The sequence below is a fragment of the Aquarana catesbeiana genome, linkage group LG11 (assembly GCF_042186555.1).
Source record: "Aquarana catesbeiana isolate 2022-GZ linkage group LG11, ASM4218655v1, whole genome shotgun sequence".
NCBI classification, from domain to species: domain Eukaryota; kingdom Metazoa; phylum Chordata; class Amphibia; order Anura; family Ranidae; genus Aquarana; species Aquarana catesbeiana.
Genome location: NC_133334.1, coordinates 21,584,947 through 21,607,589, shown reverse-complemented (window position 1 = coordinate 21,607,589; position 22,643 = coordinate 21,584,947). Strand labels below are relative to the sequence as shown.

Sequence of the window (22,643 nt, the reverse complement as noted above, 5' to 3'; positions counted from 1 at the left end):
ATTTCAGTTCAAAGAGTGAAAAATTTAAGGGGGTCTGAATACTTTCCGTCCCCACTGTGTATATCTCTGTCTCTATCTCTATCATCTCTATCTCTCTCTAATCAATCATTTTTTTGTTATTGTCCCCTTTCCATAAGAGAAAATATGTACTGAAGCGCTCCATTCTCTTGTTGAACCTTTTAAATTATCTTTTATGTCACCCTGACAGCACTTCTGTTTGTATAATCATTTTGAGAGTTTATTAATCAGCTCTGAGCTCAGAATGACCTTTTTACAAGAGTTTAGATAATAAAAATCAATTATTCCTGCATGCAGACCGCCTTTTATATCAGTAGAGAGGAGAGTCACATTATTACGGAAGCACGTTTTTAAAAAAAAATGCATCACCTGTTTTGAAGTGACCCTGTTGTAAAAATCGAATAGAAGTTCCTCCCATTTTTGTTTTTTGTTGTTTTTTTACTACAGCATTGGCAGTGGGAACTGTAACTATTTATTTACTTCATTACAACGAGTGCCTTTATTTTTATACATATATATTATATTTAGACGTGTAAACTGTCTGCATTGTACAGTGTAGAAAGCAGTACCAAGAGTAAGAACGGCGACCATGATGTCCGCTTCAATGCCAGAATGCCTCCATCGTGATTAATTTTACTTGCATGCACTTAGGTAATAACTGGAAAAACCTAACCGCAAAGCTCTGAAGAAGACCACCTGTGCATCTCCAATCCCTGGCAATTCCGAGATCGCCAATTGTGCAAAACAAAAAATGCTCCTAGAATGTTTCCCTTCTTTCTAGTCCTGGTCTGCAAACTTGCTGCTCTGTACATATCTGGTGCCAACTAGTAAACAAAGCGATCTTCACCTTGACCTGCACCCATAATGACACTTGGGGCTCATGCACACTGCAGCTCAAAAAAAAGCTGCTCTTGCAGCCATTTTTGAGCTTTTATTGTAGCTTGTACTATTTTATGAGCTTTTTTTGAACATAAGAGGTGGTTTTTTTTTTTTTTTTTTTTTTTTTTTTTTCCAACAAACCCTCTCTATTTTTTTTTTTTTTTTTGTGTTTTTTCTAGCTTTTTCATGCTCATTTGCCCCTTTTTCTCTAAGTGTCTTCCAGGACAGCCCATGAGACCTAGGAAAAGTTACCGGTAAGAAGGCTTCATGCACATGAGACGCTGTTGCAAACTCTGCTGAACACGTGTTTTTTAAAAGCTGGAACCAGCGTTTAGAAACGCCCGTTTTGCCGCGTTTGCATGCTGCGTTTAGCCTCGTTTTACCGCGCTTGCGTCTAGAAGCGTCTGCAGAGCAGAGAATGACATTTTGCGACCCAACTTTGGGGCCATCTCGGGGCCACTTGGTGCTAGGAACCCCAAATTTGGTGTGTTAGCACGGGGGAAACTATCCAAATGTGGAGGTTCTAGCACCAAGTGGCCCAGAGATATGGGGCCCCAAAGTTGGGTCGCAAAATGTCAAGCACTTCTGCAGCAGAGAATGACATTTTCCGACCTGACTTTGGGGCCCCATATCTTGGGGCCACTTGGTGCTAGGAACCCCAAAGTTGCATATGTTCTAGTGTTCCACTGTGTTAGCACACCAAATTTGGGGTTCCTAGCACCAAGTGGGCCCTGAGATATGGGGCCAAAATTCGGGTCACAAAATATCATTCCCTGCTGCAGAAAAGTGCTTGACATTTTGCAACCCGATTTTGGGGCCCCGTATCTCGGGGCCACTTGGTGCTAGGAACCCCAAATTTGCAAATGTTCTAGTGTTAGTTCCACTGTGTTAGCATACCAAATTTGGGGTTCCTAGTACCAAGTGGCCCCGGATATGGCCCCCAAAGTCGGGTCGCAAAATGTCAAGCACTTTTGCAGTTTATTATCATATTTCTGTGTTTTCTGTCCAAAAAAATAGGGTTCCTTTAAAAACACTTAGAAACGTAAACGCGGTACCGGCGTTTGGCGTTTGAAACATGGGAAAACTTTTGCGTCTGAACCCATTTTTTTTTCTTCTGGAAAAACGAGGTTAAACGCAACTGCCTAAAAACGCCAAAAAACGAGACTGTGTACATGGACACATAGGAGAACATTGAATGGGTTCAGGGGCAGTTGAAAAAAGTGTCCAACTGCCACTGAACGCGCGTTTAACAGCGTCTCGTGTGCATGAGGCCTAACTCAGCTTTTCTTGCTCTTTTTGGGCACTTGGGCTTCTTTTCTGCTCGGAAGCTTCTCTCAACCGTGAGTGTGGTGTGTGTTTTTTATTTTATTTTTTTCTGCCTGTAAGATCATGTGCCTGTAAACTACTGAAAAAGTCATAGCCAATGTATCCATGCACACTAACATGGAGGGGAGTTCACTGGCAAAAAAAAATGAGCTCAAAAGCCTGTAGGAGACACTTCTTTGAGCTGCAGTGTGCATCATGAGCCCGTAGGGCTCCTTCACACTAGTGGTTTGGGTGTGGCAAAACCCTGTGGTTAATCCACTAGTTTATCCCCCCCCCCCCCCCAGTCTGTTCCCCCTTTAGTTGCATAGGTAGTAGCTGGGCTTCGCATAGTGGTCGACCGATTATCGGCGGGTGATATTCACTTTTTTTGAAGTGTTGGTCACAAACTTACATTATTATTATTATTATTATTATTATTATTATTATTATTATTATTATTATAATATTATTATTATAATATTATTATTATTATAATACATTTTTTTTTTTTTTTGTGCTTGTACCCGGGAGCTGCAGACATCACCCCGGTACTGTTCTTTTAGAGCGGAAGTTTGGCTTCTTACACTAACAGTTGATGCGGCCAAGCAGCGGGAGGGGGGACACCCCCCTCCCCCATCACTGAATTGTACCCCCCTGTCGCTATTAGCGGGCGCTACTGCCCTCCACTGCTAAGCGTTGCAAGTGAATGTGGCCCGCGCTGCAAGTGCCTTGCAGAAATATTCCAGAAAAAAAAATCCTGCGCTTGTCCCACTACCACACTGGTGGAAAAAAGGTGCGATTCGATGAATACAGAAATATGAACCTTTTGATGTCTTAGAGCCCGCAACCTAGCGAGTCCGAACACAAGGCTCATACAAAACATATTAAAGGGGAACTTGCCGTCTGCTCACATAATTTGTAATAAAAACATCTTTGCCATTCTGAAGCTTCCCTCCAACCACTTTGCATATTATTTTATATATATACTGTGATTCTGTACTTGCCAAATATGCTGCAGAAATCTTCCTCCACTGAGTCTGGCTGCAGCCATTTTAACTGTGGGCAGCTGAAGCTGCTGCCTGTTCACTTCCTGGATTTACACAGACACACAGAGGCATTCCTCCAGCTCTGCAGCTCTCATTGGCCCTCTTATGACCCCCCCCTCCTGGCAAACTCTGAGTGGGAGAGAGAGTTGTGCATGCTTTCCATAAGCCTAGACTAATGACCAGACAAGAAACAAACGAGATCGGGCGCTTTCAGGGTGACCAGACAAGAAACAGGAAGTGGGCTGTATAAAGGGATTTACTGAACAGAAACAAAAAGTTTTACTATCCAAAGTTAAAACAACAACAAGGGCAGAAGATTTAATAGATGGAAACATGAAAAAAATTACTGAAGGTCCAATTTAAGAATATACAATGGCGCTTCTCTAAATCAACCAAAACATAAGTGAAACAAATAATATCTAATAGGTGATAACAGATTACAATCCTGATGATATTCAAAAAAATGAAAAATGTATTAATGAATATAATCCTTTTAGCAAATCAGATCATCAGTGACTTTCCAAAGCTGTAATTCTAAATAATAAACTGAATCCAAATCGTGAAAATCCAGATGATAAATCCGTGTCCTAAAAAAAAAGACATAAAAAAAATGAGGCTCAGATGGGAGCCGTCACCACATACAACACACGCCTCTTACCAGAGATAGATCATCTCAAAATTATAGAGATCTCATTCGCTACAAGTGCATCCAAGCGGTTCAGCAGCAAAAAGGGAGACTCCTCCCGATCCACTCTTAGGGCCCTTTCACACGGGCTTTGTGATCAGGTCCTCAGTTTTTCAGGCGGTCCTGATCGGAGCCTCCATTCACTTCTATGGAGCGATGGGTGTCAGCCGTGACAAATGGGGTTATCGGCATTTTTGCCGATTTGGAGAGAAAAAAAAAAAAAAGCTGTCATAATGGCAAGCTGTGCCCCCCCCCCTTGTTGACTTCAAAGCAAGCTGCCCCCCCCCCCCCCCCCCCCCTGTTGATGTCAATACAAGCTGCGTGCGCGCCCCCCCTGTTGACTTCAATGCAAAGACGCCAGCCACATTAACTAAATTAATAAAAATTTTAAGAAACTATCCATTTCAGTTTCGTTTCAGCCAAGTACATCCGGTTTTGGTTTCAACACCAGAATTTTCAGTTTGATGCACCAGTATGAAGAATACATCCAAATCCTGTCAGATGGTTAAATCTGTTCTGGAACGGCATGCTTTGACTAGTTTAATGAATCATTGACAACATAAATATGATTAAAGGCCGGTTCACTACTATATCAAGCTGCAGTGCAGGAAGGACAGAATGCGGCTTTTCCTGCACCTCATTCTGGAGTGAACTGGACTTGGGCCAAACCACTCCATCTGTCAGTCAATAGGAGCTGAATAACCGAGCTGAAAAGGAACTCGTATTGAGCCCTGTGGTGGAGTGACCCAGACCACAGTGTCCATGAATACAGATCACATTGTATGTATGACTGCAGACCGGGGAACGTCCCACAAGAGCTGCAGTTCTGGAGTTGCTCTGACCCTCTAGACCAGGGATATGCAATTAGCGGACCTCCAGCTGTTGTAGAACTACAAGCCCCATAAAGCATAGCAAGACTCTGACAGCCAAAAACATGACACCCAGAGGCATGATGGGACTTGTAGTTTTGCAACAGCTGGAGGTCCGCTAATTGCATATGCTCTAGACATTACAATTTTGCCCTTGTTAAATCCTTTTATTCTTTTTTTTTTTTTTACTTTTTTTTTCACATAACTTCAGGAACAACATGTTCACTTGCTGCCTATATCCCACCCACTTTCAGGTGCCATTGTAATAAGATAATCAGTATGTATTGTATTCAACTGTTTGCCAATTTAACCACTTGCTGACTGCCAACAGTACATTTACTGCTACTTGTACATTGCGGTGCTCATGGGGTGCGCAGCAGCGCAATCTGCAACCGCTGTGTCCACCAGACACCGTGGATTGCGGTGCTCTGTATTAGCCCAGATACCATGAAATGGCATGGATTCCATTCTTAACGACATTTTTTACTACTGTGTGTGATCTATGACCGATCACATGGTGCTTGGGCCAATAAAAGCACCCTGTACCATGTGATGGCTGTGGGCCAATAACAGCATCATAATAGTAAACAATGAGTCTTAAATATGTCATTAGTGACAGTTCAAAGTGATCATCACTGTAAGAAGCAGTCAGTGTAAAAAAAAAAAAAAAAAAGTCTGTGATCATCCCCCAGAGTAGTTCTTTGGTGACACTGAACTACTCTGATGACTGTATATGTAAAATAAATAAATGTAAAAAAGAAAATTGATATAGGGGTTGTAAACTTAATGCATTCTATGCATTAAGCTGAAAAATCTTCTGTAGTGCAGCTGCCCCCTCCCAGAGCCCCTCTATGTTGGGGGTGCTGAATATAATCACAGCATCGCAGTTCAGACGTTCACAATGCTGCGAGTCGGCCGAAATTATCATCTGGTGACGTCATCCATCACTCGTGCGATGCTCTGCCTTTCCAGGAGAAACACCCTGCATGGTTGATCCATGTCCTCTGCCTCTGATCCCATCCATTCCTCTGCCTCTGATCCCATCCATTCCTCTGCCTCTGATCCCATCAATTCCCTCTGCCTCTGATCCCATCCATTCCCTCTGCCTCTGATCCCATCCATTCCCTCTGCCTCTGATCCCATCCATTCCCTCTGCCTCTGATCCCATCCATTCCCTCTGCCTCTGTTCCCATCCATTCCCTCTGCCTCTGATCCCATCCATTCCCTCTGCCTCTGATCCCATCCATTCCCTCTGCCTCTGATCCCATCCATTCCCTCTGCCTCTGATCCCATCCATTCCCTCTGCCTCTGATCCCATCCATTCCCTCTGCCTCTGATCCCATCCATTCCTCTGCCTCTGATCCCATCCATTCCTCTGCCTCTGATCCCATCCATGCCTCTGATCCCATCCATGCCTCTGATCCCATCCATGCCTCTGATCCCATCCATGCCTCTGATCCCATCCATGCCTCTGATCCCATCCATTCCTCTGCCTCTGATCCCATCCATTCCTCTGCCTCTGATCCCATCCATGCCTCTGATCCCATCCATGCCTCTGATCCCATCCATTCCCTCTGCCTCTGATCCCATCCATTCCCTCTGCCTCTGATCCCATCCATTCCCTCTGCCTCTGATCCCATCCATTCCCTCTGCCTCTGATCCCATCCATTCCCTCTGCCTCTGATCCCATCCATTCCCTCTGCCTCTGATCCCATCCATTCCTCTGCCTCTGATCCCATCCATTCCTCTGCCTCTGATCCCATCCATTCCTCTGCCTCTGATCCCATCCATGCCTCTGATCCCATCCATGCCTCTGATCCCATCCATGCCTCTGCCTCTGATCCCATCCATGCCTCTGCCTCCAAATGTAAGTTTTTCTCACTGCTTGAATTTTTGGATTAAAAGTTAACCATTCGCAGTTGCGCAGTAATCGGGATGCATAGCAGAATCGAATGGAATCAAATGGAGGACAAGATAATAGAATCAGCAAAAAAAGGAACAGGCAAAATGCCAGAAAGGAATTCTCAACTACTCCTGAATACCAATGTCTGTAGTCCCTCCAGGAAAATATAATGGCCGTATCTTGGCCTGAACCTTTCAATAGGGATTTTTAAAAAACAGACAGTCACACCGTCAAAGTTCGGTATCTCGGATTATGAAAAAGAAGATAATAGAATCGTGAGGCCAGTGAAGATGCGCACCCCTAATATATATAATCTCTATCTCCCCTAGAATGTAGACTCTAACTATATAACTTTTACACAGACTAACTGATATACGCTATTTTGAGATTTTTTTTACCAAAGAAATATAGTAGAATACATTTTAGCCTAAATTTTATGAAGAGTATTTGCAAAATGTTAAAACGTGTGTGTGTGTGTGTGTTTAATTACCAGTTAAAGTAGTGCAGTGCTGAATAGCAAAAAATGCCCTGGTTCTGAAAGGGGCTAAAACCAAAGTGGTCAGGGTGTTTATACTTTTATAGTTTTTATACTTTTGTATCTAGCACTTACAATGTGATGTGTTTTTTGTTGTTGTTTTTTTTTTTTTTTTTTTTTTATATTTGAAACCCCTGTCGGTATTTATTGCTGTCTGTGCCCCCCTATTGGGGAAATGCATCCTCTCTATCTGTCCTGTTTACTGTTATTGAAAGTAAAAAGAAAAAAAAAAAACAAATTTGGGTTTTCCCTAGAAAGTCTTCAGTGCTGCATTTTAATTGTCTCCTCATCAGCACACATCAGTGAAGGAGATGAATGAATTTATTTACAAAATTTTAGAAAAAAGCATTTTTTTTAATTTTTTTTTTTTTTTTTTCAATCCTTTTTTTGGCCTTTTCGTTTTTTGTTTTTTTGCTAAAAAAAAACAGTGCTGATTAAATACCACAAAAATGCTCTATTTGTGTGAAAGTTTTTTTTTAAAAAAAGTGCAATTTGGGTACAGTGTTGCATGACCGCGCAAATGTTATTAAAAATGTGACCGCGCTGATAATTGGCCTGGGCAGGAAGGGGGTAAAAGTGCCGGTATTGAAGTTTGTTAATTTGCAGGGCATTCCTCTCACTTCCTGTTTTGGCTACGGCACAGGAAGTGAAAGGAAATCTCCACAATGGGACACAGATGGTGGAAAAAAGATGCATTTTATTGGGGTTATAAACCCTTCCTTACTCTTTACAAAATGATGGGGGAAGTTTTGTCTATAGTTGTACTTTTAATGAATAAGTCATTGCAATCAGTTGATATATAAAGTGATCCGCCAGCGGGTTCTTTGTCAGCCGTATACCGCGCATTGTAATTTGGTTTGTACTCTATGCCAAAACTTGCTGCTTTAGGGCTTTTTTTTTTTGCGCAAGTTCATACAACAGATTTTATCTAGATGGGCAGCCAGATCCCCCATCTAGATAAAATCTTGCTTGCGTAAACCACTTACAACTAATTGGATTCAGACTGTGAAGTGAGTATTTATAACTTTTTTTTTTTTTTTGCACTCTCCATTTTACTGAAGATTAAGGCTACCAATAAAATCATGTCGTTTAACGGAACGCAGCCTTCTGTTACAAAGCGAGTCACTTCCACCCCCTCTCTAATCGATCGGTTTGACGCTTTTCCTGGCACATTGTGTCTGTACTCTTCTTCCTGACCTCATTCTGGCTGTTTTTTTTTTTTTTTTTCTTTTTATTCGCTCTTTAGGATGCAAGAAAATTGTGTACAATATATAGAACAGAATTTCTCCAGCCCTAGGGTTCCTTCACAGGTTGCTAGGGGTTCCTTGAGCAATTTCTGTCTCTCGGATAAGTGAACACGGACACCAATTATATTTTTAGATACAACCAGCATGGGAGTTCCTCGTCTGACCAGGATGGCCCATTTCCCAATCATCGCTGATTTAAGGGGGCCTTTCTTCACTCGCCACCAATGCAAGGGAGCAGTTTACTAACCACCAGTGTAAGGGGGCGCTATAGTGATCACCAGTGTAAGGGGGCATGTCTTCACTGACCATCTATGCAAGGGAGTAACTTACTGAGGTGTAAGGAGGCACTTTACTGATCGCCAATGTATGGAGGCACTACGCTGACCGCCAGGGTGAGGGGGGGGGGGGGGCGCGCGCTATGCTGACCGCCAGGGTGAGGGGGCGCGCTACGCTGACTCCTGGTGCAAGGGTCTCTTCTGAATGGCTCATCAATGTTAGTGGGCTTTTAATCCATTTACCACCAATGTATGGCGGCGCTGCGCTGACCGCCAGGGTGAGGGGGCGCGCTGCGCTGACCGCCAGGGTGAGGGGGCGCGCTGCGCTGACCGCCAGGGTGAGGGGGCGCGCTGCGCTGACCGCCAGGGTGAGGGGGCGCGCTGCGCTGACCGCCAGGGTGAGGGGGCGCGCTGCGCTGACCGCCAGGGTGAGGGGGGGCGGCGCGCTACGCTGACCGCCAGGGTGAGGGGGCATGCTACTCTTACCGCCAGGGTGAGGGGGGCGCGGGCGTGCTGACCGCCAGGGTGAGGGGGGGGGGCGCGCTGCGCTGACCGCCAGGGTGAGGGGGGCGGCGCGCTACGCTGACCACCAGGGTGAGGGGGGGGGCGCGCTACGCTGACCCCCAGGGTGAGGGGGCACGCTACTCTTACCGCCAGGCTGAGGGGGGCGCGGGCGTGCTGACCGCCAGGCTGAGGGGGGCGCGGGCGTGCGGACCGCCAGGGTGAGGGCGGCGCGGGCGTGCGGACCGCCAGGGTGAGGGCGGCGCGGGCGTGTGGACCGCCAGGGCGAGGGGGGATGCTATGCTGACCGCCAGGGCGAAGGGGGGATGCTATGCTGACCGCCAGGCAGAGGGGGTGTGGGCGCGCTACGCTGACCCCTGTTGCAAGGGTCTCTTCTGAGTGGCTCATCAATGTTAGTGGGCTTTTAATCCATTTACCACCAAGGTGAGGGAATATTACAAATTTTTTTTATGGCTTCTTGGGTTTTTTTTTTTTTTTCTAGCCATTTATTCAATTTTGTTTGCTTCCTGTTAACACTAGAGCACCATGAGCTGTAGATCTACGCAGAGGTTGCCTGAGACCTAAAAGTGGTTTAATGGGTTCCTCCATGTTTAAAAGGTTGGGGAGAGGCTGGTATGAAAGATACAGAACCTTTAATGGTATCTAGCCATGGTTTTTAATAAAGTCATTGGCTAGAAAGAATTGGTATCTATTTTCTCAACGCAATCCCATATTTTACCACAAAAAATGTGTTTTAAATTGTGTGTTTGCAATAAACACAAACAAATTTTTAGAACCCCCCGCCCCCTGTTTTTTTTTTACTGAAAATTCGCGTTTAATAATAAGGCAAACTGTCATGTGACCTAAAGATCTACAACTATGATCTTTATATTCTACAGGGCCTCTTGAGTTCAGAAAATATATAATGTTCTGAGGGTTTAAAGAGGAAGTAAACTCCTAATTTTTATTTTCTATAATAAGTCTTCCCTGTAGGTAATGTAAATATCTCCTTAACTTGCACAGTTTAGGAGATATTCGGAGTGCATACAGATAAAGATGTCATCGGCACATGTGCTCTGAAGGTTGGGCTTACCGTGCCTGACCTTCAGAGCCTGTGCCATGAACGGTAGCTCCCGCGCGCATGCGCAGTTGTGACGTCATCGCGGCTCCGGCCACTCACAGCGCCGGAGCCTATGAACCTGGAAGAGACTCTGGGGAAGATGTCAGCCGTCTCAGCAGTGTGGTCTGTTTTGTACAAATTTTTTTTTATTTTTTTATTTTTTTTATTTTACTACTAGAAGTTACCAAAAATTACATTTTTCATGCGTGCAAAAAATGGAAATAACCCGCTCTACAGCTGAACTAGCTTTCTAAAGGGTTGGCTTTTAGTTTTCCTTCAGAAATCAAACTTTCCAGTTCGGTTATTATTATTATTATTATTATTATTATTATCTCCTATTTGTTGTTGTATCCTTATATAGTAAGGTGCCACACTCCAAACAGTGAACCTGAACTCTGAAATTTGAAGATTTGCTATCTTGTAGGAAACCTCTAGAAATTTTAATTGTGCCTAGATGGTACCTTTTTTTTTGGTTTTAAATTCTTCCTGAGAAATAGCATGGTACTTCTGTGCTTGGGCACTCTTCTTCTGTAGTCTCAGCTGCATATCCTCAGTATGAGATCCATCAAGGCATTGCTGTGTCTGATTGCCAGCCTCTCCAGATTTAGAAGGATTTTGGGTCGTGTCACCATTGTTCTGGTTAGTGTTCTCCTTGCTGGAGAGAGGAAGCTGTGCCTAAGAGTCTAAGCCACTGTCTGACCTTACCTGGTCTATGAAAATGTAGTGAACATTATGTACACCCTGAGTCACCCCCCTCCTGTAAGTTTACGTGTGTGTGTGTGTGTGTGTGTGTGTCTTTTTTTTTTTTTTCTTTAATATTGGGTCACAGAGCACCAACCCCCAAAATAACTCAAGTAGAAGCAGGGAGGAACTTGCACTGCAAGTTCTCAGGTACAGCTTCCTCTGACTCTGGCATTGGACTATAAACCCCATATTGGGACAGTGACTCTGGTGGATACACTTGGCTGTAACTCCCGCTGGACGTAGAGACTCTGGTGGAGACACTTGGCTGTAACTCCCGCTGGACGTAGAGACTCTGGTGGAGACACTTGGCTGTAACTCCCGCTGGACGTAGAGACTCTGGTGGAGACACTTGGCTGTAAGCTCCCTCGGAGTAGAGCATCTGGTGTGGTCTCTTGGCTGTAAGCTCCCTCTGAGTAGAGCATCTGGTGTGGTCTCTTGGCTGTAAGCTCCCTCGGAGTAGAGCATCTGGTGTGGTCTCTTGGCTGTACTCAGGTACAGCTTCCTCTGACTCTGGCATTGGACTATAAACCCCATATTGGGACAGTGACTCTGGTGGATACACTTGGCTGTAACTCCCGCTGGACGTAGAGACTCTGGTGGAGACACTTGGCTGTAACTTCCGCTGGACGTAGAGACTCTGGTGGAGACACTTGGCTGTAAGCTCCCTCGGAGTAGAGCATCTGGTGTGGTCTCTTGGCTGTAAGCTCCCTCGGAGTAGAGCATCTGGTGTGGTCTCTTGGCTGTAAGCTCCCTCGGAGTAGAGCATCTGGTGTGGTCTCTTGGCTGTAAGCTCCCTCGGAGTAGAGCATCTGGTGTGGTCTCTTGGCTGTAAGCTCCCTCGGAGTAGAGCATCTGGTGTGGTCTCTTGGCTGTAAGCTACCCTCTGGGGATAAAGACTCTGGTGGGGACTCTTGGCTGTAAGCTCTCTGGAAGTAGAAACTCTGGTGGGGACTCTTGGCTGTTCCCTCTGGGAACAGGGATAACTATGCCTTTTTTTTTTTTTTTTTTTTTTTTTTTAAGTTTTATGTTGGTTTAATACAATTATGGGAAATAATACTTTTTTTTTTCTCCTTTTGCAGTGATCAACAAAAGAACATGGTGAGTAGGTGACGCGCTGTATTAGCCTCCAAGAAGGTTCTAACCTGTGGTTCTTACTTCACCAAGACAGCCTCTTTTAGGTTAGTTCTCTCAGTACCTTATGTCCTCATGTGCTCTGCTTGATCTGGCTCTTGCAGTGTAATTGTATAACCTGCCGTTATGTATTGTTAACACGAAACCTGTTCTGAGGTTAGGAGATGGCCATCTTATTGTGTCACTAAACACCGTCTCTGAGGTTGTTATATAAGACCTTTACAGTGTTGCGCTCCCACGCTTCACATCTCCAATATTTTCTCCGTCTTCAGATTTTCCAATGGCTGACCAAAGAATGGATATCTCGTCAACTATCAACGACTTTATGTCCCCAGGCCCCACCGACCTCATATCCAGTTCCCTCAGTACAAGTAGCATGGAGTGTAACCGCAAGAGGAAAGGAAGCTTGACAGATTACCAGTAAGTAGTCTTTATTATGGCCCTCTCATGTTCATAATGGCTAGGCCATACCTGTGTCCATTTTCTTGTGATACCTTCCAGGAAATGGAAAAAGCAGGTTTGTGGTCATCCTCTGGGGTAAAATGTGTGATAAAACCAGATAGTGTGATGCCATGGAAAGTTACATAACTCTTAAATATATCAGGTTTTCATCTCCAAGTGATGCATACAGGGCATTTTTTTTTTCCCCTTTTTCTTTTTCTTCTTCCTTTTTCTTTTTCCTTTTTTCTTTTTTCTTTTTCCTTTTTTCTTTTTCCTTTTTCCTTTTCCTTTTCTTTCCTTGTTTTCTTTTTTTCCTTTTTCTTTTCTTGTTTTCTTTTTTTCCTTTTTTCTTTTCTTTGTTTTCTTTCCTTTCCTTTCCCTTTTTTTTTTTTTTTTTATTTTTATTTTTTTTTTTTTCTTTCCTTTTGTTATTCAGTTGTAAGGCTTGTCATGAAGGCCGACTTGCCTCCGGCCTAAGCTCGGGTGTTGATGACATTATCAAGGCTGCAGGAGGAGGTCTAATGGTTAACTTGATGATGTAATCCTGACAGCGCATGTGTTTTTATGATTATTTTGTTTAGCAGTGAGCTCAGATAGAAGCTAAAATGTCCTTACATGGGTGCTTAACCTGGGGCCCTCCACCTGCTGCAGAACTACAAGTCCCATCATGCCTCTACCCTTGGGAGTCAAGCTTGTAACTGTCAGCCTTGCAATACCTCATGAGACTTGTGGTTCTGCAACAGCTGGATGGCCGTAGGTTGAGCATGTATGCCATACAGCAATGACCCCAGCCTTCTGCTGTGAGAGGGAGAGAATACAACAAAATAAACAAAATCCATATCAAAATAATCTGTGAGAGATAAGGATATGTTTTAACACAGTAGGGATTCCTATCATCTATCTAATACAAATGCATATTGATGGGTAGCTCATAGAGCTGCACAATTAATCGTCAAGAATCGTTATCGTGATCTTGACTAAAGTGTTTCACAATTCTTTCTATGCAAAGAATTCTCTCTGTTCTTCTGAAGCCACAGCCCTCAAAAGAAAGAAATTTGTCAATGGAATAGACTGTGTGTAAGTGAAAAAAGTTTCACCACTTAAAACACTAAACCTTTTTCTGACATTTGTTGGTTTCAAGTTTAAAATCATTTTTTTTTTTGCTAGAAAATTACTTAGAACCCCCAAACATTATCTATATTTTTTTAGTAGACACCCTAGAGAATAAAATGGTGGTTGTTGCAATATTTTATGTCGCACTGTATTTGCACAGCGGTCTTTCAAATGCAATTTTTTTTTTTTTTTTGAAAAAATGACTTTAATGAATTTAAAAAACAGTAAAAGTTAGCCCATTTTTTTTGCATAATGTGAAAGATTTTACATTGCGAGATTCGTGATCTTTTTATTCTAAGCAAAAAAATCATGATTGTCATTTTGGCCAGAATCGTGCAGCTCTAGTACCTCACTTTTTTTTTTTTTTTTTTTTTTTTTTTTTTTTGAGTCTCTAAAGTCTTCCACCATACATGCCCTGGCTGTGAAAAGATAGTTGAAATGTGCAAATCTTCATCGAGAGAATTGTCAGCAGAAAGGATGAGCGGCCTAAAAGTTTGCAAGAATTTGTATCTTGGTTCCTAGGGAACGCAGAACTATACTCTCCTCGATCGATGCCGGGTCCCTGAGCTCCCCGCCCGAAGGTGTCCGCTCCTGGGTCTCGATCGTCGGCCGCTGTCATTGGATGACATCACTCCTGCGCATGCATGGGAGTTCATTCAGTTTCAGCATTGCTGAATTTGTACAGTGAGCTGCTTCCTGTACGGGGGGGGGGGGGTGGACAGGCAGGTAGGTGCAGAATAGGCCAAGCCTGTCTCCTGCATTCAAATTCCTGCTTGTCTTTAATTCTGAACTCAAGTTTCACTTTAAGCCAATCTGTCAGGAGGAAGATTACCTGCCTCAGAAGCCTCTGATGGAAGCAGTCATTCTCTGTAGGCACGTAGGGCTCTCTCTGAAATGGCATCCCCAGCACTGAAGCCGAATGTGCTCACCAGTCAACAGTGATCTGATTGTAACAACACCTTGTATAGCTCTATTACTATCCATTACATTCCCTTCCCCTACATACGTGTGACTGAGGCTGGAAATTACATTTCCCCGTGGAGGCCGCAGAGCTGATTTGTGTTCCGGAGTTTCTATAGTAACCAGATCGACTTTCTATAGTTTGACGCATAGAAGGATCTTGACTTTAGACCGTGTACTGTTCGTTCATTTCTTTTTTATAATGGAAGGATGGTGCCTGACCTTGTTCAGTGTATGGCATTTTTTTTTTTAATTATTATTATTCTTATTATTATTATTATTATATATTTTTTTTTTTTTTTTGAATTTTTTTAATAGCGTATAGTCTGCAGCGCACACCTATGAAGCCAGTCCAAATGTATTTTTTTAAAATGCATCTTTGTATAAGGTCTTATTCACACTTGTGAATGGGCAATTACATGCGTGAACCCCCGGCGGGGCTTCCTGGCGATTAGCTGCAGGCGGAAGCCCCATTGAAAGCAATTCGAGGCTTACAGCTCCTGCAGCTAATTTCGGCCACTTGCAAGTAATTGCTGCTGAGCAGTCGCATTGTAACAGTCGGCCTTGGACGCAGACCGTCTGTATCCAAGGCTAGTCATTTTTAGGTAATTGCTCCTTGAGCAATTTTACAGGTGAGTGGCTGCATTTAGCTGTGGAAGGTGTCGGCCTCCAAAAAAAAAGAAAAAAAAAGTTGGGAAAGGCCAGTTGGTATTTTGCCTGGAGACAGACTTTAACAGTGATACTGGAACAGCCAATAATATACAGTGCATCCAGAAAGTATTCACAGCGCTTCACTTTTTCCACATTTTGTTATGTTAAGGTTTATTCCAAAATGCATTAGATTCATAATTTTTCCTCAAATTCTACAAACCATACCCCATAATGACAACGTGAAAGAATTTTGTTTGAAATCTTTGCAAATTTAGAAAAAAAAAAAACCCCATGTACATAAGTATCACAGCCTTTGCTCAATACTTTGGTGAAGCTCCTTTGGCACCAATTACAGCCTCAAGTCTTTTTGGGTATGATGCTACAAGCTTGGCACTCCTATTTTTGGGCAGTTTCTCGAGTTCTTCTTCTTTGCAGGACCTCTCGAGCTCCATCAGGTTGGATGGGGAGTGTCTGTGCACAGCCATCTTCAGATCTCTCCAGAGATGTTCAATCGGGTTCAAGTCTGGGCTCTGGCTAGGCCACTCAAGGACATTCTCAGAGTTGTCCTGTAGCCACTCCTTTGTTATCTTGGCTGTGTGCTTAGGGTCGTTGTCCTGTTGGAAGATGAACCTTCGCCCCAGTCTGAGGTCCAGAGCGCTCTTGAGCAGGTTTTCTTCAAGGATGTCTCTGTATGTTGCTGCATTCATCTTTCCCTCAATCCTGACTAGTCTCCCAGTTCCTGCCACTGAAAAACTTCCCCACAGCATGATGCTGCCACCACCATGCTTCACTATAGGGATGGTATTGGCCAGGTTATGAGCTGTGCATGGTTTCTTCCAGACATGACACTTGCCATTGAAGCCAAAGAGTTCTATCTTTGTTTCATCAGACCAGAGAATTTTGTTCCTCATGGTCTGAGAGTCCTTCAGGTGCCTTTTGGCAAACTCCAGGCAGGCTGTCATGTGCCTTTTACTGAGGAGTGGCTTCCGTCTGGCCACTCTACCATACAGGCCTGATTGGTGGAGTGCTACAGAGTTTGTTCTTCTGGAAGGTTCTCCTCTCTCCACAGAGAAACACTGGAGCTCTGTCAGAGTGACCATCAGTTTCTTGGTCACCTCTTTGACTAAGGCCCTTCTGCCCCGATCGCTCAGTTTGGACAGGCGGCCCGCTCTAGGAAGAGTCCTGGTGGATCCAAACTTCTTCCATTTACAGATGATGGAAGCCACTGTGCTCATTGGGACCTTCAATGCTGCAGAAATGTTTCTGTATCCTTCCCCAGATCTGTGCCTCCATACAATCCTGTCTCGGAGGTCTACAAGACAATTCCTTGGACTTCATGGCTTGGTTTGTGCTCTGACATGCACTGTTACCCGTGGGACCTTCTATAGACAGGTGTGCGCCTTTCCATATCCTGTCCAATCAACTGAATTTACCACAGGTGGACTCCAATCAAGTTGTAGAAACATCTCAAGGATGATCAGTGGAAACAGGATGCACCTGAGCTCAATTTTGAGTGTCATGGCAAAGGCTGTGATACCTATGTACATGGGATTTTTTTTTTTTTTTTTTGTTTAATAAATTTGCAAAGGTTTCAAACAATCTTCTTTCATGTTGTCATTATGGGGAATTATTTGTAGAATTTTGAGGAAAATAATGATATTAATCTATTTGGGAATAAGGCTGTAATATAACAAAATGTGGAAAAAGTGAAGCGCTGTGAATACTTTCCGTGTGCACTATATGGTCGTCGCATGGTGTGTTTTGATCTATAGGCTGCGCACACCTATGGACCCAGTGATGTCATAACTTCATCTCTGTGGTAGATCATGGCTGGTGGGAGGGGCTGTGCGAAGCTTCCTAAAAAGGCAGCGGCACCCTTCCACACTACTCCTCTTAGGGGCCCTCAGTCTTGATGCAAGCAGTGGGCTGGCTCTTGGGAGGGATTATGCAGATGTTAAAATGTCTTGGTGGGTGTCAGTCTGGAGGAGTGGGCGTTCCTAGGCAGATGGCATTTGCATAAAGAACCCCCTCGTGTGATGCTGAGCCTCCATGATTGGAAGGACTGAAATACAATGAAAGAAAGGGACAGGCCAAGGGTAGTCGGGCAGGGGAAGGAAGGGGCTGCAAAAAGGACACAGGCGGGCGCAAATGCCTAGTGCATTACCATCACCAAGTTTTATTAGATATAAAAGCCAAAAACCTACTCGCACGAGGAGGTACAAGCATATCTAAACACAACTCCAGCTTAGGGCGATGCCAAAATGCGTTGGAAAGCTGACATGTTTCGGGGGGACAAGCCTCTTCCTCAGGGCAGCTCTGAGAAGGGGGGCTTGTCCCCCGAAACACGTAAGAAGTTGTACGTCAGTCTGGACAACGTGAAAGACTGAAGGAAAGGCTGGAGGGGAGGATTTATCGTTTTCTCCATCTTTTTCTCCTGCTTAGCCTGAAAACCTTCTTCTGATAATAGATTCAGCTCACGTCTCTTCCTCTCTATGTATTCTTATAGTTTGTACACGGAATGTGCAAATGACCGTTAATGTAATATTTTCTTGTTTTTCAGGCTCGATGGCTTTTCTTTTGAGTAAGTATAAACCAAGTTCTTTATTTCTCTCTAATCTTTAGACAATATTGGCACACAGCACACTGAAAATGTCCCACCATCCTTTGTTATATATTGTTACATAGTTATACGTTCTTCTTTTTCTTCTTTTTTTTTCCCCTCTGTTCTTTTTTCCTTATACAGTTGGGTATATATATATATATATTTGGACACAGGCACGCTTTTTTTTCATTATTTTGTCTCTCTATGCCACCAGAATAAAATTTTAAATGAAACAATCCAAATGAAGTGCAGACTTTCAGCTTTAATTCGAGGGGTTGAGCATAAATATCAAGTACAAATTTTAGGAACTGCAACCATAAATTTATTTATTTATTTTTTTTACACCCCCCCCCACACACACACACACACACACACACACACACACACACACACACACACACTTTTGGGGGGGGGGGGCAGTAATTTGGACAAATAGATATAATTCTAAACAAAATGTTCATTTTTTTTTTTTTTTTTTTTTTTTTTTAAATTTAGTTGAGAATCCTTTACTGGCAATGAATGCCTGAAGTCTGGAACCCGTGGACATTACCAAAGACTGGGTTTTTTTCCTTTCTGATGCTTTGCCAGGCTCTAACTGCAGTTGTCTTCAGTTGTTCTTTGTTTGTGGCTCTTTCTGCCTTTTTTAGTTTTGCCTTCAGCAAGTGAAATTCTCATTTGGGTTGAGATCAGGTGATTGACTCGGCCATTGCGGAATATTCCACTTCTTTTCCTTCAAAAGCTCCGGTGTTGCTTTTGCAGTGTGTTTTGGATCATTGTCCATCTATACTGTGAAGCGCCATCCAATCAACTTTGCCGCATTTGGCTGAGTCTGGGCTGACAGTATATCTCTAAACGCTGCAGAATTGATCCAGATGTTTCTGTCTTCTGTCACATCATTCATAAACACCAATGACCCAGTACCACTGGAAGCCATGCATGACCATGCCATCACACTGCAAGCTCCACTTTGTGACCACAGATGACTTTGTGTAATTTGGATCATGAGCGGTTCCAAGCCTTCTCCGCACATTTTTCTTCCAGTCATTCTGGTACAGATTAATCTTAGTTTCATCCGTCCAAAGAATGCTTTTCTAGAACTGGTCTGGCTTTTTTAGATTTTTTTTTTTTTGGTAAAGTCTGATCTGGCTTTTCTATTCTTCAGGCTTAGGAATGGTTTGCACCTTGTGGTGAACCCTCTGTATTTGCTCTCATGAAGTCTTCTCTTGATTGTAGACTTTGACAATGATACGCCCACCTCCTGGAGAGTGTCCTTCACTTGAATGGATGTTGTGAATAAGATTTTCCTTACCGTAGAGAGGATCCTGTGACCATCCACCACTGTTGTCTTCCGTGGACGTCCAGACCCTTTTTTGTTGCTGAGCTCACCAGTGCGTTCTTTCCTCACAATGTGTTCCGAACTGTTAATTTGGCCACTCCTAATGTTGCTGCTATCTCTCTGATGGATTTGTTTTAGTTTTTGAAGCCTTCCAGTGGCCTGTTTCACTTGCATGGACGGCTCCTTTGAATGCATGATTTAGGTTCACACAGCAATAGATTCCAAATGTAAATACCACACTTAGAATCAACTCCAGACCCTTTTACCTGCTTAACAAATGAAGAAATAACGAAGGAGTAGCCCACCCCTGGCCAGCTTTTGATTTATTTGTCCAATTACTTTTGGTCCCTTGAAAAAAAGGGGGGAGGACTATTCTTAAGAGCTGTAATTCCTAAACCCTTCCTCCAATTTTGATGTACATACCTTTTAAATTAAACCTGAGAGAGCGTGCACTTTTAGCCCATTATATAACTAGAGCTTGAATATGTTTTTGGTAAATTCCTGAAAAATCTAAAATTATACCTGTGTCCAAATATATATATGGACCAAACTGTGTATGTTGTATCTAAAGAGGATAGGGATTGTAGTAAAAAAAAAAACAAAAAAAATGTCCTATGTTGCAGCTTACCCATTGTTGGGTGTGGTGGCTGCATGCATTGGTTTTATTTAATTTTGCCTGGTGATCCTGCTGGTAACATTTCCTGTCCATGGATGACAACGCTCACTCGCTGTACTGTATGGTGGAGTAGTGTTGCCACCCTAGAACAGGACTACAGTAACATCCTGCTCTCATCTTCTCTATAAACCTCTATAACTCAGAGGGGAGGTATTCTGTAGTTCTCAGGAGTTTCATTATAATTAAAGGCAACCTTCTCCCCCTTTTTTAGTTTTGAATAGACTGGAGATGGATTTGTTTTTATTGCTGTCTGTGTCCCCGTTAGGGAGATTCCCCCTCCTCCTATTTGTCCTGTTTACCATTAAAAAGTAAGAGAATCACAAATTTTGGGTTGTCCACAGAAAAGTAACAGTGGGGAAATCTTCCGAAGGGGACACTAGTTCTGGTGACCTGGGGGTCCCCAAGGGATTCCCTTAAGTTTCAGAGATTTCCTCTCACTTCCTGTTTGGCTATGGGACAGGAAATGAAGGGAAATCTCAACAATGGGACGCAGATGGCGGGGGGAAAAAAATCTGACGGGTTATAACCCTCCGTCACTCTATCCAAAATGGGGGGGGGGGGGGGGGGGGGTGGAATAAAAGTTTTGTCTATAATTCTACTTCAATTGGAAACCATGCTAACTGTTAACTTCCTGTGCTGGAATCTCATCCGCTCACAAGATTTCTGACAGGATCAACAAGTGTGTTTGTGTTTTTTTTTTTTTTTTTTTTTTTTTTTTTAATTAAACAGATAGAACAAAACACTTTTAGGCCCCTTGCACACTGGGACTGCTGTTCCTCCTGGCAGCAGTGTTTTGGCAGAAAACTCCATGCAGGCTGTAAAATATTTAGCCCTCAGTACTGTCTCACAGCGCTGATCATTTAGTCTGTTGGTGTCCACTGTTTATGATTGGTTGCTGTCATTTTAGTAGGAACTGGCTTCATAGTATGATTGGACATTTGGATTAACAGATATATATATTTTATTTTTTTACAGCCACGGGGAAGGTATGGATACCGATAAGGATGATCCACATGGGATGTGAGTAGTCTCTGAAACCCACTTAGAATGCATTATGTGCACCGAAATATAAGCTCCGGTACCAAAACCGAAAATTCAGGATGCACCTGGCTCAAGCCAAAACCAAAATCAACGGTTTTTAAAAAAAAAAATATTTTTTATAAATTTTATTTTCAGCTTTTTAATTAATTATCATGACCTAATATGAATTTGTCAGCCATTATTGGCACCTTTTTTGAAGCGGTGTTAAAAATCCTGCTTGCTACATTTTTGGTTTATATTTAGTCAGTTAAAAAAAGCCGCACCAAAAATGCAGCTCCCGATTGAAAACGCAGCAAGAATGCATCAGAAATGCAACTGTTATTTTTTTATTTTTTTCTGTCCCGTGACCTATGAAAAACACACCATAAGCATGGTAAAATCGCAAAGCGTTTTCAGCAGCCATTATCGGCACCTTTTTTATTTTCTTTCTTTTATTTTGGCACAACGCTGAAGGCACTGATGCATTTTGGTGCATCACTAATTTTATTGGATGGTTATTTGGTGTGCATGCTTTTGATTGGCTGTCATCCTGTTATCAGCCCACATATTTGGTTATGGAACTAAAGGCTTTTTTACAACTAAAGTGTGTTTTTTGTGTTTTTTTTGTTTTTTTTATTTTGTTTTTTAACCATGTTTAAATGTAATATGCTTGCAGCAAGTAGATTGGGTTCTCCTTTGTGTGTTTTTTTTTTTTTTTTTTTTTTTTTTAACAGCATAACAGCAGTTACATATATTCTCTTTTTTTTAGGTTGGACTATCCTGAAGGTCGGATTAAAAACGCTCGGTGAGTCACACTGCCAATTACCTGGTGATGTGATGGCAGATTAATCTTTTACATAACCATATGCAGTTTTATATAAATACAGCCATTTGTTCTAAAGAACACAACACAACTGTTGTGTGTAGAGGGGGGTGGGGGGGAATATGGCTGCAGCCTCAAGGACTCGGTAAAATGTGTTCTAGAGAAATCCTCTGAAAATAAGAGAGCTTTTTCCACCTTTTTAATGTGACCTATAAACTGTACAACTCAATTGAAAAAACAAACTGAGATTCTTTTAGGGGGTGGAGTTAAAAAATATAAAATTAAAATAATGTGGTTGCATAAGTGTGCACACCCTCTTATAACTGAGGATGTAGCTGTGTTTAGAATTAAGCAATCACATTCAAACTCATGGTAAATAGGAGTCAGTACTCACCTGCCATCATTTACAGTGCCTCTGATTAACTCCAAATAAAGTTCAGCTGTTCTAGTAGGTCTTTCCTGACATTTTCTTAATTGCATCCTTCAGCAAAAGCCATGGTCCACAGAGAGCTTCCAAAGCATCAGGGATCACCTTTAAAACAATTAGTCAGGAGAAGGGTACAGAAGAATATCCAAGACATTAGATATACTATGGAACACAGTGAAGACAGTCATCAAGTGGAGAAAATATGACACAATGGTGACATTACCAAGAACTGGATGTCCCTCCAAAATTTATGAAAAGACGAGAAGAAAACTGGTCAGGGAGGCTGCCAAGAGGCCTCCAGCAACATTAAAGGAGCTGCAGGAATATCTGGCAAGT

The 22,643-nt window shown here is 42.9% G+C and overlaps 1 protein-coding gene across 1 annotated transcript in view; it reads left to right on the top strand.

The window, feature by feature from the left end:
• Positions 1-22,643, top strand: part of BMAL1 (basic helix-loop-helix ARNT like 1) — a gene marked incomplete at its 3' end in the record, with an annotated part of 94,840 nt that overhangs the window by 43,283 nt on the left and 28,914 nt on the right. The window contains 5 exon segments of the mRNA XM_073604051.1: positions 12,207-12,305; positions 12,531-12,678; positions 17,984-18,004; positions 21,013-21,057; positions 21,827-21,862. Coding sequence (XP_073460152.1) covers positions 12,539-12,678; positions 17,984-18,004; positions 21,013-21,057; positions 21,827-21,862 — 242 coding nt within the window.